Source organism: Zalophus californianus, chromosome 9 (assembly GCF_009762305.2).
Source record: "Zalophus californianus isolate mZalCal1 chromosome 9, mZalCal1.pri.v2, whole genome shotgun sequence".
Taxonomy (NCBI): Eukaryota; Metazoa; Chordata; class Mammalia; order Carnivora; family Otariidae; genus Zalophus; species Zalophus californianus.
The window spans coordinates 123,685,752-123,704,551 of NC_045603.1; the positions used below are offsets into that span (position 1 = coordinate 123,685,752).

The window sequence follows — 18,800 nt, forward strand, 5'->3', positions numbered from 1 at the left end:
TTACACTAACCCTAAAAGATAGATGTCAACCCCTCACCAATTTCTTACAAACATCAGTGTACCCACGTAAGAATAACTATCTCAGGAAGAATGAAGGGGGGGAAATCGGAGGGGGAGACGAACCATGAGAGATGATGGACTCTGAAAAACAAACTGAGGGTTCTAGAGGGGGATGGGTTAGCCTGGTGATGGGTATTAAAGAGGGCACGTTCTGTGTGGAGCACTGGGTGTTATATACAAACTATGAATCATGGAACAGTACATCAAAAACTAATGATGTAATGTATGGTAATTAACATAACAATAAAAAATTAAAAAAACAAAGAATAACTATCTCAGAGTCGTACTAAGGGTTAAAGGAGGTGATACTTACAGTACCTAGAACAGTGCCTTGTACACAGTCAGTGCTTAACCAATGAAGATGGTGGTCACGGTATGGCAGTGGTGTGAGGGGTGTTTTCGTTATGTCATATGATAGAGATATGGGATGCTCCCCCAACCCTCATCCCTAGAATCACTATCTTCAAAAAAAAAAAAGATACCTAAACAGAGATCCTGTCACGTGTTTTACCTATCTTTTCCCATATTAGTCAGAAAGGAAACTTCTGAACAGTGGTATGCCAACTGTTGAGTTCTGGAGCTAGCTGTAGCCTCTGAGCTTGACAAAAGAATCTAGCATCACCTTTCCTGAAAACCAAAGTGTCTTAGTCTGTTTCGGCTGCTATAACAAAATACCTTAAACTGGGTAGCTCATACATACCAGAATTTTATTTCTCACAGTTCTGGAAGCTGTGAAATCTTAAATCAAGTCCCAGGCAGATTTAGTGTTTGGTGAAGGCCTGCTTCCTGATTCATAGATGGCTGTCTTCCTACTGTGTACTGACAGGGTGGAGGTGAGGGGAGCTCTCTGGGCTCCATTTTTTAGGACACTAATCCCATTCATGAGAGTGTAATCACCTCCCAACGGCCACATCTACAAATACTACCCTTGGGGGTTAGAATTTCAACATATGAATTTTAGGGGGACACAAACAACATTTAGTCAATAGCACAAGGCAATTTTAACTACCTTGTGACACTATTAGAATAATAACTAAAAGATTTTTAAAAATAACTTACAATAATAAAACAAATAAAGGGGCATCTGGGTGGTATAGCCGGTTAAGCACCCAACTCTTGTTTTCTGCTCAGGTCCTGATCTCAAGGTCATGAGGTCAAGTGCCACAATAAGCTCCACGATCAGCACAGAGTCTGCTTGGGAGTCTCTCTCCTTCTCCCTCTGCCCCTCCCACTCATGTTTTTTTTCTCTCTCTCATAAATAAATAAATCTTTAAAAAATAATAATAATTTACAAAAACACCAAACTAATACTTGTACAACTATGGGTAAATACTTTGAATATCCTAACTTGTGACCCCATCTAAAAGATTAGGCTGGCATTTCATTAGATTGGTCTCATCTTTTCTACTTATCAGGTTTCAGTTATGGAGGGTGATGTATAAATTTTATCCCAGGAGAAGAATTTAAGAGATAATCATAATCTCTTGATAATCAAAGCTTCCTAAAACCCTTTCATTAAAACAACATTGAGAAAAGAATTATATACCACTATAAAAAAATAAAAAACTCGTAAAAGTAATTCTTTGTAGCCTAAAGATTTGCACAACTCCACCAGGGATTAACATTTGTCACCATAAATACTTACGTAAAACACATGTTTTACGTTTCTAGACACATCTCAGCTAACTTATGAATCTATGAAGCAACCAGATAATCAGCTCATATGAAGCAAATGGGGATGGTTTCTTCCTTTCAGTGCCTTTAGGTAAATTAGATCTGCTTCTTATTTATGAAGACAAAGCAATTTGGCATCTCTGTGAGGTTTTCTGTTTGTTTTCAAATAGACTTTGAAAACATTTTAAAAACTGAAATATTGGTTGAATTTTCAATTCAGTTGCCAAAGCACTTTAATTGAGTTATTCAGTTATTCATCAAATAGTTACTAAATGCCTTCTATGGGCCAGGTAAAGATGATGGTTCTGTAAATATCAGGATAAACAAAATGTAGTATCTATTCTCAAGAAGATTGCCTTCTGGTGGGAAAGAGTATTGTCTAAACAGTGATACACCAAAGCCATGATTACCATGATAGAGATTCAATGAAAGGAGAAAAGATGGTGATAGAATCCCACTGGGTTTGGTGAGACCTAGGAGGAAGAATGAGGGAAGAACTTCTGAAGGAAGTCATGCCCAAGGCATGCCAGATAGAGGGGACCACGCTGCAAACTCATGGAGGTGAGAAACAACAATACTACGAGGAAAATATACAAGTAGTCTGATTTTGTTGGAACGTAAAACACAAAGAAAGAGGGACTGAAAACCCAACAGGAGAAGTAGAAAGACGACAAGTCATGGATTTGTTAAGTTAGTCCATGTTAAGTAACTCAGACATTTTCCTGAAAGCAATAGGGAGAAACAAAATATTTTGAATAAGGGAATGACGTGCTCTGATTTGTTTTTCAGACAGTTCATTTTAACGAATTTTTATTTAGCACCTGTGGGGTAGTATGCTAGGTTCTCAGAGTATAAACATGAATAAGAGGGATCATTTTACCCTGGAAGAACTAAAAGTCTAGTGGAAAACACAGACAAGGAAAGAGTTAACTTCAAAATTTTTGGTAAGTGTTATGATAGTGACCTGGATATTTGAAAAAAGAACCCTCAGATATAGTTGGCAAACCTAAAATAGCTCCAAAAATAGCTGGGAAAGTGATTCTCTTCCCTGAGTTCTACATACTATGAAGTTTGAGCCTTTGTAACACAAATATGTTGTCAATTTCCATTCCTTCCAACAAAATGCCTTTGCATGGCTGTCAGCTCCTATTCTTGGTGGTGGTGGTGGTTGGGGGTGCTTAGAGGTCATCTAGCTCCACATCGCCTTAATAATAGCCTTTCACAACTGGGGAACCCCCCCTCATTCCAAAGTAGCTTGTTCCACTGTTGGAAGCAGATGTGTAAGAAAGTGGATTCCCACACAGCACTTCGGAATGACCTCTTCTAGTGCTGTCTTTTGAGTTTCTTGTCTGAGGCAGTGTGTGTAATGGGGAAGACCCAAGACCATGGAATCACAGTAGCTCTGCCATTTATGAGCCGTGTGGTCTTCATTAAGCTACTTAAAACTTTCTGATTCAAGTCCCTCATCTCCAAAATGGTTTAACATGGGACGTAAATGATGAGAGAAATATTATAGGTAAAGCAATAAGCAAGTGCCTCGTATAAAGAAGTTCAATAAATAATAGTTATTACTATTATTATTAAAGTATAATTCTGTTTATGCCCTCTGTCCTCACTTCATTTAAAAAAAAAAAAAGGCAAAACTTACTTCCATGAACTCTAAGTGTTGGTCTCAGTATTGTACTCATTACCTGGGTTCGTCACACATAATACTATAACAGAATACTATCTCTCTTAAGCAGAAAAAATATGTAGACAATTTCTGACAACTATTCCTAATATTCATTTATTGTAACTGCTGATCTGGGTAACTTAGTATCCAAAGAGCATCTATCCTTTCCGAGTTGACCTGAGAGACAGGTATTTCTCTCTGCATTTTTTTGAAGGGCAATGCATTTAAAACTTAGAGTTTTTTAATCCATAGTAAACACTTTAGGTGACCTTGCACATCTAACATTTTGCAATTGCTTATTCTATTGCTCCAAATCACAAGATAAATAAACACCTTCTGATTCAAGATGTGGATATAGAAGGATCCTCTTCCCACTGACAAACCTACAACTACAGAAGGGATAATTTCTTCTGAAAAGAAAGCCCTAAAACTAGCGGGGAGGGAACTCAAAATCCTAACCTTTTTCCTGAGGAACGAAGGTTTTGAACCTCACATCTGGCATCTCAACTTTAAGAGCTCTACCTGAGAGATGAGCCCCCAAAACATCTAGTTTTGAAAGTTAATGGGACTTGCCCGCCTCCCCCTCGCCCCGCCCACAAGACTACAGAGAGCTAAGAAACAGTTCTTAAATAGCTTACACAGAGCCTCACCCATGCCAGGGCCCAGGGCAGAGGAAGCTGAATGAAAAGTGCCCAGACTTTTTGTGAAAGAGACTTATTTGCTTATTTTAAAGCATCAGCCTGAGGGGCAGGCATCCAATTTAACCCACAGCTAGGGATCTAGTGAAATATTCTTCAAAGACAGAGGTTGACAGGCACCATCTTAGCACTCTCCCTCTGCCTCATTCCAGCACCATTATCTCCCAGAAAGGAGCTTCTATATTTATCTGGTGCCCTGATTTTTACAGCCGCTGCCCAGGACAAACCTCTAGATTGCCTGGCTCTGGTATCCAGTGTGGTTTATGCTGGTGGGTCCCCCAGGACTGAAACAAAGAGAGAAAGAGTTCTTAACCAGCTCCAACGCATGCACAGAGCACAGGAGAGAGGCAACAGGCTGAGGCAACCAGTCTTGCTATTCAAGAAGCCTATTAGCTTGTCTTTGTAGCTGTGGCCTGAGGGCAGGCTTCCAATTAAACACACACAGAAGGATTGACACTAATCCTCTTCAGAGACTTCAGAGTGTGAGTGATATCATTGTGATCTCTCTCTGTTGTGCTCCAGAGCACTGGCATATGCCAGAAGGGAGCTTGTGCACACATCTGAAGCCTCAGTTTTTATGTCTGGCACCCCAGCTTTTGTGTCTGCTACACAGAGAACACATCCTTTGATAGTCTGTGGTGGCCAGTGTGACTTGTGTCCATAGTTTCAATGGGATGGTGGCAACAAAGCAAACGGTTCTCACATCTGGGTTCAGCCAGAGGGAGCAGACAGAAACACTTGCCTTCCAGTCTTCCTTTGAATGAGATAAATTTGCATGTTTTAGATCCTACCTGAGGATCTGGCTTCTAATCAGCCTGAATCTAGGTGTTGACTGAGATCCTCCCCTTTGGGACAGTGACAGGTGTGGCACACCCTCAACTATTGGGAGTCACTAAAGTATAAAGAAGACTGCTTGGACAATCACAAAAGTTTGAGAGACAACCAAGAGCTAGGGCAGGGTTGAACAATAAGCTTCATCTCCTGCATGAGTATACTCCTTCAAAACTGGGAGAGAGGACTGTTTTATCTAATGCACAGAAACCAACATAATGAGCCAAGGAAAATGAAGAAATAGAGGAATATGTTCCAAATGAAAGAACAAGATAAAACCTCAGGAAAAGGCTTTAATGAAACAGAGATAAGTGATTTATATGAAAAAGAGTTCAAAATAATGGTCATAAAGATGTTCACAGAGCTTGGGAGAGGAATGCATGAACAAACAGAATTTAACAAAGATAGAGAAAATATAAGAAAGTACCAAATAGAAGTCACAGAGCTGAAGAATACAATAATTGAACTGAAAAATACAAGAAAGTTTCAACGTCAGATGAAGCAGAAGAAAGGATCAGTGAACTCAAATACAGGACAGTGGAACTAACTCACTCGAAGCATCAAAAGAAAAGAGAACGAATATAGCTTAACAGACTTATGGGATGCCATTAAGCAAACCAACAAACCAACATTTGCACTATAAGGGTCCAAGAAAGAAAGGAGATAGTGAAATGATCAGAAAATTTATTTGAAGAAATCATGACTGAAAACTTCTCTAACCTGGGGAAGGACACATACATACAGATTCAGGAATCCCAGAGGGATCCAAATAAGAGAAACCGAAAGAAACCCACACCGAGAGACAGATTATAATTAAAGTGTCAAATTCAAAGACAAGGAAAAAAATCTTCAAAGCAGCAAGAGGAAAATAAGTTGTCAAGAACAATGGAATCCCCATAAGATCATCAGATTTTTTAGCAGAAACTTTGCAGGCCAGAAGAAAGTGGCACCATATATCCAAAGTGCTGAAAAAAAACCCTGCCAATCAAAAATACTCTACTGGGCAAAATTTTCTTTCCGAATTGAAGGACAGATAAAGAGTTCTAGACAAATAAAAACTAAAGAAGCTTATTATCACCTGACAGGCCTTACAAGAAATGTTCAAAGGACTTCTTTAAGCTGAAACAAAATGGTAGTAATTAGTGAAGGGAAAACATGTGCAAGTATAAATTACACTGGTAGAGGTAAATGTATAGTAAAATTAGAATAATCTAATGTAAAGGTGATGGATTAATCACTTATAAAGGCATATGAAAGTCAAAGACAAATGTAAGTAAAAAATACTAAAACTATAATAATTTGTTAATTGATGAATGAGATGAAAAGATGTAAGTTGTGATATCAAAAATAAAATGTTGGGAGGGAATGTAAAAATTGTAGAGATTTAGATGCATCCACACTTAAGTTGTTACTAACTTAAGATAAATTGTTATAAGTGTGTGTGTGTATATATATATATATATATATATATATATATATATATATATCTCATGGTAATGGAAAGCAAAAACCTATAGTGGGTCCAAAAAAGAGAAAGAGAAAGGAATCAAAGACCTCTACAGAAAATCATCAAATCACCAAGAAAAAGAGCAAGAGAAGAAAAAAGGAATTACAAAACAGCCAGAAAACAATTAACAAAATGGCAATAAGTATGTATCTATCGGTAATTATTTTAAATGTAAATAGACTAAATGCTCCAATCAGTGGACATAGGATGGCTGAATGGGTAAATAAATATTCCATTTAGGGACGCCTGGGTGGCTCAGTCAGTTAAGTGCCTGCCTTCGGCTCAGGTCATGATCCCAGGGTCCTGGGATTGAGTCCCACATCGGGCTCCCTGCTCAGCGAGGAGCCTGCTTCTCCCTCTGCCTGCTGCCTCTCCCTATTTGTGCTCTGTCTCTCTCTCTCTGACAAATAAATAAATAAAATCTTTAAAAACAATTCCATTTATATATTGTCTGTAAGAGACTCACTTCAGAAGGAAGGACACACACAGACTGAAAGTAAAGTGATGGAACAAGATATTCCATGCAGATGAAAATCAAAAGAAAGCTGAGGTAGCTATACTTACAACAGACAAAACAGACTTTAAGACAAAAATGGTAACAAGAGACAAAGAAAGTCATTACATAAGGATAAAGTGGTCAGTCCAAGAAAAGGACATAACACTTGTAAATATTTAGCCATGCAACATAGCAGCACATAAATACATAAAGCAAATATTAACAGACCTAAACAGGGAAATACACAGCAACACAATATACAAAAATCTGTTGCATTTCTATACACTAGTAATGAACTATCAGAAAGATAAACTAAGAAAACAATCCATTTCCAATTGTATCAAAAAGAATAAAATACTTAGGAATGAATTTAACCAAGGATGTAAAAGGCCTGTACACTGAAAACTATAAGACACTGATGAAAGAAATTGAAGAAGACACAAATAAGTTGAAAGATATTCCATGCTTATAGATTGGAAGAATTATTGTTAAAATGTCCATGTTACTCAAAGCAAGCTACAGATCCAATGCTATCCCCGTGAAAATTCCAATGGCATTTTTCACAGAAGGAGAACAAATAATCCTAAAATTTGTATGAAACCACAAAGACCCCAAATAGCCAAAGCCATCCTGAGGAAGAAGAACAAAGCTGGAGGCATCATGCTCCCTGATTTCAAACTCTTTACAAAGGCAGAGTAATCAAAACAGTATAATACTGGCATAAAAACAGATAAATAGATCAAAAGAACAGAACTGAAGGGCAGAAATATACCTATGCATGTATAGTCAATTAGTTTATGACAAAGGAGGCAAGAATACACAATGGGAAAAGACAGTCTCTTCAATAAAGTCTTGAGAAAATGACAGCTACATGCAGAAGAATGAAACTGAACCACTGTCTCATACCATACACAGAAACCAACTCGAAATGGATTAAAGACTTGAAAGTAAGACCTGAAATCTTAAAACTATTAGAAAAAAACATAGGTGGGAAGCTCCCTGATATCAATCTTGGTGAGGACTTTTTAGATTTGACACCAAAAGCCTAGATAAAAATGAACAAGCGGGACCTTATAAAGCTAAGCAGTTCTGCACAGCAAAGGAAACCATCAGCAAAACAGAAAGGGAGCTACCAAATGGGAGAAAATACTTGCAAATCAGATATCTATTAAGAGGTTAATATCCAAAGTAGAGGAAGAACTCATACAGCTCAATGGTAAAATAAACAACTCCCCCCCACAAAAAAATCCAATTAAATAACGGGCAGAGGACCTGAATAGACATTTTTCAAGTAAGACTTCCAAATGGCCAATAGGTGTATGAAAAGATGCTCAATGGCACTAATCATCAAGGAAATACAAATCAAAACTGCAATGAGCTATCACCTCACATATGTCAGAATGGCTAGTATTAAAAAGACAAGAAATAACAAGGGTTGGTGAGGTTGTGGAGAAAAAAGGAACCCTCATGCTCTACTGGTGGGAATGTAATTGGTGTAGCCACTACGGGAAACAGTATGGAGATTCCCCAAAAAGACACTTCTTATGATCTTATGATCCAGCAATTCACTTCTGGGTATTTATCTGAAGAAATGAAAACAGTAACTCAAAAAGATATCTGCACCCCCATTTTTGTTGCAGCATTATTTATAATAGCCAAGATATGGAAAACTAAGTGTCCATCATGGATGAATGGATAAAGAAAATTTGAGATTTATATTTATACCTGTATATGGTGATATATATGTGGTGATATATATATATACTTCTATATATATATGTATATATATACATATGTATTAGACATGAACTGTATATATAAAGGAATATTGATATATATGTAATGATGCAAGGTGTATACATCACCACATATGTATCAGTATTCCTTTATATATATATATAATAGATATACTCCACATATATATTAATATTCCATATAATATTCCATTATACACACACACTCAACGGAATATTATACAGCCATAAATAGAAGGAAATGCTGCCATTTTTAAAAAAGATTTTATTTATTGATTTATTTGACAGAGAGAGAGAGAGAGAGAGCACATAAGCAGACAGTGCCAGGCAGAGGGAGAGGGAGAAGCAGGCTCCCTGCTGAGCAGAAAGCCTGACACAGGGCTCGATCCCAGGACCCTGGGATCATGACCGGAGCCAAAGGCAGACGCTTAACTGACTGAGCCACACAAGCACCCCAGATCCTGCCATTTTTGACAACATGGATGGAAGTTGAGGACATTAAGCTAAGTGAAAAAAGTCAGAGAAAGATAAATACTGTATGTTTTTACTGATAAGTGGAATCTTAAAAACAAACAAGAAGAAACCCCCCCAAACAAATATATAGGTCCAGAGAATGGATTGGTTGTTGCCAGAGGCAGGGGGATAGGGGTGGAGATACACACGGAGGTGTCAAAAAGTATAAACTTCAAGTCATGAAATCAATAAGTCATGGGATGTTAACACACAGCATGGTGACTATAGTCAATAATACTCTGTTGTATATCTGAAAGCTGCTGAGAGTAGATCTTAGAAGTTCTCCTCACAAGAAATTTGTAACTATGTGTGGTGATGGATGTGAACTAGACTCACTGTGGTAAACATTTCATGATATATACAAATATCGAGTCATTTTGTTGTACATCTGAAATATAATGTTGTATGTCAGCTATATCTCAATTAAAAAAAAACCCTTGCTGCTTAGACTCTAAATCCTCATGGGGAGAAATGAACATGAATTAGGTAGTAAAGGCAACCTCAAATGACTAAGGTCTTGCAGGTGAAGAGTTTGACTGGGCAGGACAAGGGAGGGCTGGGGATTGTTAAGGTGGCTGGACTAGATTCACACATCTGAATTAAGTCCTACGTCAACTCCTTTACAGAGAGATAAGAGCTCAGGCAATCATTCAGACTCTCCAAACCTCAGTTTCCCCTCTGTAGAGGCCATGTGATGTAGGGATTAAGATGACAGATTCTGGAGCCAGGCTACTTTAGATCTGTAAGGGTGGGCAAGTTAACTGACCTCTCTGGGCCTCAGTTTGTTCATCTGTAACAGGGGGCATGAAAATAGTATTAGGCCTACATTCTCAGGGTTCTTAAGAGAATTCCATGACTCTCATAAAGCACTTTTAACAGTGTCTGTGCTATACATATACACAGTGCTATAAATATGTTTGCCATTATGACACCACTATAAAATCAAAGAGTTGAATTAAATGTTTGACTTCGGTTCCGGCACCAGCATTATGTGATCCTGCGGGCTGAGTCTATGGGCACTCTTCATTGCTTGATATTTGAGGGAATGCTGAGTCAAGGAGACAAGCTAACCCAGAAAACAGAAGTCCTACATACTTTCCAAAATTTTGAGTGAAGCTAAGAGTACAGATGGGAATCAGTGGGAGCCCAGGTGGGTGGCAGCTGGACAAAGCATCTTTTTCGGCGGGCAGAGGAAGAGGGAAATTTTTTGATGTTGTTCAGTATGATTAGGGATGTGGAGAGTGTTATATAATGAAAGAGAAACTTCTGAGAAACAAGAGGCTTTGCAAAGCAGGTTAAGGAGTGTGTGTATTGGGGGTGGGGCCTTGAGGAATGTGCAAGGGGAAGGTCTATATGACAAATATCCACATCTGAGATGTGGTTATTGCAGCAGGAGCAGGGCGGGTGGGTGGGTAGGTGCAGTCTGGTTGTGCAAATACATTTCATAGGTAGGCCCTTCAAAGAAGCAATGGGTATGGGGTAAGATCACTTTGGATTTGGGAATGTCGCTTTAGTTTCTCAAACTCCCTACAGTTTCAGTTGGGTTTTGACTATGTAAGCAAAATTATGAGAATGTGGGCCTCATTCCCCAACACTGAGGGGAGTTATGGCACTGAGGGTATGTGCAGCGTCTGGGGGAGATGGAGCACCACGCCCCATGGTGCCCTCGGGGTCCAGTGCAGGTTGTGTGTGCTGCCAGCCAGAGGGCATCTGGCTGTATAGACAGGGCAGGCCTCTAGTGGCCAGACGTCCCACTTACCCTGATGGGGCTGGACTCTTTTTAGAGCTGGTTTCATTCCCTCAACAGGTGCACTAGCAACACGGGTGATCTGTTGAACTACTTTTTGCTCTCCCTGAGTTGAAATCGAGTTGTAACAGTAACCATGACCTCAGACACGTTTCTCGCCATCAGGCTCCATGATTCAACCTCCACATCCTTTGGGGCGGGGGGTGGTAGAATATAATAGGTTTTACTTTTTTTTACGAGAGATAAAGAGTAAGAGAGAGAGGGGCTCACACTGAGTGCAAGCATTGTGACACGTGGACGAAGCCTTCCCAGGGAGATGGGCAGAGTGGGGCCGACCGGAGGGAGACCCAGTTCTCTGGCTCCGGAAGTGAGTAAAGGTGAAACAACCTGCGGGCAGCTTTGAAGGATTGGTGGGGACTGGCTTGGAGGCATCACTAGAGGATTGCAGACATTACATAAAAAGCCTGGATCTCCATTCTTCACCAAGATAAGACATTTCTTTCACCCAAAGTACAGCTCGGAGAGGTGAACTGTGAAACTGACAACAAAGGCGGTACTGATGGTAATTTCATTTTTATGGAGCCATTTCTGTTTTCCAGGCATTGTGCTAAGTGCTTCATGAGCAGTAAGTATCTCATATGAAACTCACCACCATCCTATGAGTTAGGTTCCACTTTTAGCCTTATCTTACATGAGAAGAGATAGTTGTTCCAGGAAGTTATAAGGTTATTAAATGGCAGCACTGGGATTTGAACCAAGATTCCAGTGTAAAGCCTGATTTTTTAATGATCACACCGGAGTCCCAACCTGATTAGTCCAGTCTACCCTACTGATGAGCAGCCTCGTGATACAACCCTTCCCCTCCAGCTTTGAAGGAAAAAGGACAGTGTCCTGACGGGTGTGTCTTACAGAAAGAGGCACAGTCTCACCCCCAAAGTGTGGGTTCTGGGAGGAATGGTATTGGCCACAATTTATAGGCACATACATAGAACACGCTCATCCTGGTAAGTACACAGCACTGGACCCATCTTTCCTGGCCCCACACTTAGCATCACAGCGACATGGTGCCAATTCCCCTTCCCCTAAATATGGCTGCCAGGGGGTGATAGCTGTCCAAGTAAGATTTCTGTGTGATTGGCTCTTTGATTTTGCTCGTGGGCCATTTCTAGCTCAGTGACTACAAAACAAATCAGTCACCAAGGAGAAATACAGTGGAATCCTAAATTTAGGCCTGACAAACAGAAATACTCTAACATTATTGAGAAATCTGGCTTCAAGGAAAACACCAATTACAACAAATCTTGTGAGTAACACATGGTTTAGACGACTTACCGGGATGACGAAGTTCAGCCACGCCAAATTTAGGCTCTGTCCATATTTAGAAGGCAAATAATTGTCATAATAGTTTTATCATTACCACTCAACTTTGAGGAAAAAGAATTTCTAGCAATTCTAAGATTGTTTGTGGCTGGAGGTCCATCTCAGGCTGTTGGGTTACTCAGTGGATTAGCAAAGAGCCAGCTAAGGTAGCAGAAGCAAGGAGTGGTGAGCCTAGAAATGTGCCCTCAGAAGCCATTACATCATACCATTCTTAGGGTTACCCTACAGGTGACCTCTATGGCCAGGACTGATGGCTTACAATCAGGGCACTAGTTGTAGGCTTGCAAAATGCTTACTGGGGATGTCCCTCCACTCATTCCAACACGTGGCTCCCTTCAAGCCCCTCCACCCCATGCCCACAACCTCATCCTAGAGGTCAGACGAAACTCACTCTAACTTGAAGGTTATGGAGTGGCTCACATCGAACATTTTAATTTAGTCCGCCCCAAACTACTCTAAACATGAATTTTGAATAAAGTCATCCATCAGAGCTTTCCTAATTAAATTGGCATAAATTAAGGCTTAATGTCAACATCAGACCTTGGTCATAGAAACCAAAACACAGATGGTGCCAGGTGCTTCTTGTATGCAACCTCCACGCCGTGGTGACCTGTACAAAGGTGTTTTTGTTCAGCTCCAAATTACTAGGTTCTTTAACAAAAAAAGGGCAAAACTTGATGTCAGGTCTGCTTACCTTCAAGGCAAATCTAAATAAAAGTGCCTCCCTGTGGACTCCTCATCCGGTGACTCCTGTAACTGATCCGATGCTCCAAGGCAAGGACGCAAAGGGAAAGGAGTTGCAACCTAGGAACGCTGGTCTGGCATGAGGTTTGCAGTGTTAATCAACTTAATTAGAATCACACAGCATTTGGGCAACAGGGTCATGCACCTGCTCTTTCTTGAAGCCAGGTGCGCCTGACTTCTACCACACCAGTGGAGCTCAAAGGGGGCCCCCTCCCCCGACCAGCAGCATCGGTATCACCTGGAGGTCGTTCAAAATCAAAGTCTCAAACCCTACCCAGACCTTCAGAATCAGAAACTCTCCGTACGGACACGAACATTCTGTGTTTGAATAAATCCTCCAGTTGATCCTAATGTAGGCCAACATCTGTGAACTACTGCACTTTATCATGAGGCCCCCTTAAATCAAGCTCTAAAGACCACTGAAGAAGAAACCAGCCTCATTTTGAAATCAAATAAAGGTGGTTGAAAAAGATGGTGGTTGGGTGGGACGTGGCAAAGAGTATCCATGTACTGGTAAGAAAGAAGCAGAAGAGACGTATTTGATCGAGTGCCATGAGTAATTTTGGCAGTGAAGTGGGCTTTTTCCCTTGTCAAGATATATCATTAAGAAAATAAGAAAAATATTAGGCCTCTATTTTCCAAGAAAAATAACTAAAGCCAGGGATATTTTCTATTTTAATAATTTTGCTGGGTTATCAGTAATGCAGCTTCACATTTCACGAACTTACCTACTGAAATAACATTTAGGTTTACTCAAGAAAATATAAACTATATCGCATCATCAGTAATATTATATCCATAGGCTGTGGAATTTGTGAGAGTTTATGCATTGATCTACTGCCTGACTCTAGCTTTATGACTTAAAAAATATTCTTAACTTCCCTTTTTGTTCCCATTTCTCCTTACCTAGAACAGATTTCATTTGGTGGTTAGAAAGAATGCTGATCTATTATCCTTTAGGCTTCCTGAATTTGCTGATTTATAAGCATTTATGAGCCAGTGGGTAATGCTTCCAGGTGAACTACGTTATACCGGTTTTGCAAGAATTGACTCAGAAATGACACCCAGTAAGAGAGGGTCATACAAATCATCACATTAACACGAGACTTTATTACAGTTATTTGTCATTTATTTTGCTTATGGTTTATCATCTTACAAGAAGAAAAATATTATTGACATCAAAGAAGTTGCTGCCGATTTGATCCCAGCAGGCGTCTGTCCACTTCAAACACTACATTCTTTGTTAGCAAAACAATATTGTTTGAAAGTTTACCAGCATTAATTTAGAAATTCTTAATTACTCAAAAAAATAGGAGTTCCATCATGGTACTGATACCAAAATGTTAATTGAGGACAATCGGACATTTATATCCTAAAACAAAAGTGCATCATAGAATTAATAAGTTAATGAACTAAATGACACACACCCTTCCTTGAAGATAAAAATGCTTGATTTACCAGCCACTCTAGAGTACAACAAAAGAAACAAAATTAGGCCGTATAAATTTGCTTTTGAAGGATTTTGAGACTCTTTAACTTATATTTTAATATTTTGTTCATATATAGCCAACAGTAAGAGAGAAAGCCAACCTAGGGTCAATCCAAAGTTCTGCAGGAGAAACATCAACCAGGGTCGCCGTGTTTGAACATGAGTCATTTCAGGAAGCTAAAAAAAGAATAAAAAACCAGAATAAGATCCAGATATACTCACTGCTGGGAAAAGCTTGGTGGGAAAACATGAGAGACTCTTGTTATTCAGAACTTAATAACCTTTCAAATTCCCAAAACAGTTACAAAATGCTTAATACCTACTCTTGACCAAAATTTAAAAATGTAAGATAAATTAAGTCATTCAACTGTGGTTAGAAGGATCCTAGTGTTGCCAGAAGTCTTAAAATGACATAGTTATCAGCTGAAAGCCAACCCAACCCTTACTTTTGTTTTCAGAGAGTGCTTAAATGTAAATAGATAGTAGATTTAAATATTATTTTTGACTGTTCTGTTAGGTTTATGAAGCCGCTAAATATACTTGTTGTTACGAAGCATATATTTGTTTCCTTTCAAAGAGATCACCAAAGAGGTCACCAAGGTCTTCCTGACCTTTAGAATGATAAAGACATCATGCCCTAGGGCTGTGTTTTACTCTTGGAGAGGCAAGAGGCAGCTGTTTGGTTAGTGGAATGGCTTTAATACCATGTAGAAGAAAATGTTCTTGTGAGCGTCCAGGGGAAAAGCACCTCAACATGTTCCTTTTTTTTTTTTATCTCTTTGTATTTATTTTTTTTTAATTGAAGTATAGTTGACATTGTTATCTTAGTTCTGAGTGTACAACATAGTGATTTCACATCTCTATACGTTGTGCGCTCACCACAGATGTAGCGACAGTCGGTCACCTTACAAGGCTAGAATACCATGGACCGTATTCCCCATGCTGGAGCTTTCATCCTCGTGGGGTTTCCGTCTCATGTTCCTTTGAATCCCTCATCCTAAGAAGGTGAGAGTGACTATATCTCTTGCATGACATAGTAATTTCTATTGGAAAACTGGCTTAGGTCAACATGGAGGCAAGACTTCACTGGACCATGACATTATTGACATTTTGGGTTGGATAATTCTTTGTTATGGGGGCTCTTGTGTGTGTTAAAGGATGTTCAGCAGCATCCCTGGCTTCTACCTGATGGATGTCAGCTGTTACCTCTGACCCCAGTTGTGACAACCGCAAATGTCTCCAGATGTTGTCACATGTCTCCTGCGGGGATAAAAAAAAATCACCTCTGGTTGAAAACTCCTGAGTTATTTACAGGAAGAAAAAGGTAAAACCTATAAAATATGCCAGTGTTTTAGATTTATGGCAGTCAAAAGGTTGATGTATTCTTTTTCTGGGTTGACTTGTTTTTTATTTGATGTCTGTACAAGAGCATCCTGATTGTTCTCTTTGGGTATGCTTGAGATGGATATTTCTCCCTTTTGATTAGAGAAATTGACGAGATGAGGATTAGGATTATTGTGACCTGTTATCTCACACCCTAACACTGAGCAGTGGGCCAAAAGGCAAGGTAGGATCCAGAAATGCTGTCCTGGGTGGATAACCGTAAACAAATTATGTGTCCTTTTGATGTTTTTCTGCCATGTTTAAACATAAGCTTAACCATACTAATTTAGAGTAATCCTATATGGTTCATTATCTATTATAAATTTACAATGACATTTTGAAAATCCATAGACTATTCCCAAAGAGCTAGCAATCGATGGTACTCTTGAGGGAATAACAAGATACATGCATTGGAGGTACCCAATACATCTGAGTCTCAACAGTTTGTAAGCAATTTCCCTCAAGCATTTACTTCAAGGCCAGGAAACATAGGTGACCAGTTTCATTCTGTCTCAATCATTTGTCTATCAGACCATCTGTGAGACATAAGTATGCCATCTCTGGTCACATAAAGGCTCAAACTTTGATTAACCTTATCTCTAAATACACTAAGACATTGTGTAGTTCCCTCTCCTTATTTTGCAAGCAAGATAATTAATATTCATCCTCAAGATGTGGATGAATTAACATCTCATCTTATGTCTACTGTGTCTGGTGCCACCTGGCTGTTCATCTCGGATGAAGTAGAAGTAATTTCTAAAAAGATTTTTTTTTAGGCGAATACTCCTAAAATATGAATAATTGACTGAACCATCGTGATTGTTTTTAGTGAATTGTTGAGAAAAATACTTCAGCCAAATTACAAAGCATGGTGGTGAAAACGGTTCTAGTTCAACAGATAGAACTTGAGATACATTTTCAAACCATCAATTTCTTAACCTACATTTTAGAAAGCTCATTTTCTAAGTTCCATCTTTGCCTCAAACATCTACTCAGGGTCTTCGGTTGGAAAGAAGTAGGTCTTGATTAGGTAGATTTAATAGCCAAAATGTTTAAGATACAAAACTGCAGAGATTAAGTTAGTGTCTTTGGACTTCCTTCATAATCTCAAACAAGTTTCTGTCCCGACTAAATTAAAAAATGCCACAATTTTTAAAAAACCGTTGTTTGATTTATTGTTTTTCTCACCAGCCTAAGTTTATAGACCAGCTGTTGGCTTATAGTGTGTAACACACGATAAAATTGAATAAATGTGTTTAGAAGAGTTTCCAAGCTCTGTCAGTGGCCCCACTCCCAGTAAGAAAACCAAGAATCCTTGATTCTGAGTATGTAGATGGCATTATCCAAGAAAACACCATGAATATTTTACAGCTCCAAGAGCCACCATTCACATGAATGCAATATCTCTTGGGAAGTTTTGCAGCAGGATCCCTGCTTTTCACTTTTTAATCAAAATAACTGGCTGTACAATATCTTGCCATCCATGTAGGTGTGCCTCCTAGCAGCTCATTTTTTCCTGGAGGTCCTTCAGGATGCTCTGGTTGAAGGTCTGTGCAGTGCTTACTTTCATTTACATCTGTTTTATCACGCCCTTTCTTATATCCTGCACCCCCATTTACTCCTCATAATCCTGCAAGAGACAAAATTATTAACTCCTTTTAGTTAGGAGGAAGCAATGGCTCAAGGAGGATAATGACTTACTCAAAGTCACATAGATGTGACGTCAGAACTAGGACAAGAAGCCAGCTCATCTCGTTACTGTAGAGGACTGTAGGAATGCAGACAATACAGACTCCATCTTTGGCCCTCCATTGTGTTCATGTTTGTTCAGTGAGCTCTCTTAGGGCTACGTGTTCTGGCCCCCTTGGAGATTAATATACGTACCTTAGAAATGCCCACTGAGGCTGGGATTGGGGGAAGTTTATTTTGACCTCCCATGAATCTGTTAGAGATAACATTGTCTTTCCCCTTCCTGATGCACAGGTGATGCCCAAGATCTATTTAAAGGTTAGCTGTCAATTAGGGGCATGCAAGTCCTTGGAGGTGCATGTGAATCTCATGACAATGACCTTCTGAGTATCCCCTCTATATAATCTGTGCACTAAGGTCCGGATTTTGCAGAGAATAACTATGCCGCTGCCATGGATCACTGCCTGCCCTATCCCCCCATCAGTAAATTACCCTGAATAAAATTCTGTGTGAACTATATGGAGTGGTCTCCTTCATTTTCTGTTTTCACCATGCTTTCTCAGTTTGGGGGATACTTTACTGTCTCTCCTCCACCTTCTGAAAAGGACATATAAAGGCCTGTAAAGACTAGCTTTCTACCTGAAATTCATCCCTATAATGACTGACACATTTCTACCTAATTAGAAAAAAGTGTAAATATCAATGCTAACGGTGTTCAACTAGACATAAAAGTCATTGCATGTGATGAAAACATAATGAAAATATATTATGCAACATATAGATATCATGCTGCTTTTGTTATAAAGGTTATGTTATTGGTTCTGTTTTTAAGGCAGACAACCTGTACTTGACAAAAGCTATTAAAGAAAGACTAACTTTGTAAGCCTATAAAAATGGACAAACAATGAAAATCAACATTTCAGAAAAAAGTTTGAGAGTCTCATTCTGATACGGATCATCTTAATTTGGATGGTCTATCTGAACTTTTCATGTCTGTACATAAATGGGCTTGGTAAGAAAATCTAGCCAAGCTTGCCTTTGAGACAATATTGGCTCCTTTTTGAATGATTATGGATGAACATATAAATCATAATATCTCTTGGATATACACCAAAATACCAGAGAGTCTTACAAGAAGTCTTTCCAAAAGATACAAATATAAA

General features: G+C 39.1%; 1 protein-coding gene across 4 annotated transcripts in view; it reads right to left on the reverse strand.

Annotated features, from left to right (window-relative positions):
• Positions 1-14,202: 14,202 nt before the first annotated feature.
• Positions 14,203-18,800, reverse strand: part of SLC39A12 (solute carrier family 39 member 12) — a 69,245-nt gene continuing 64,647 nt past the window's right edge. For all 4 annotated transcript variants that reach the window (XM_027594047.2, XM_027594046.2, XM_027594048.2 and 1 more), the window contains one exon: positions 14,203-14,742. In XM_027594047.2, coding sequence (XP_027449848.1) covers positions 14,614-14,742 — 129 coding nt within the window. In that variant the 3' untranslated portion in view covers positions 14,203-14,613. The remainder of the gene's footprint in view (positions 14,743-18,800) is intronic.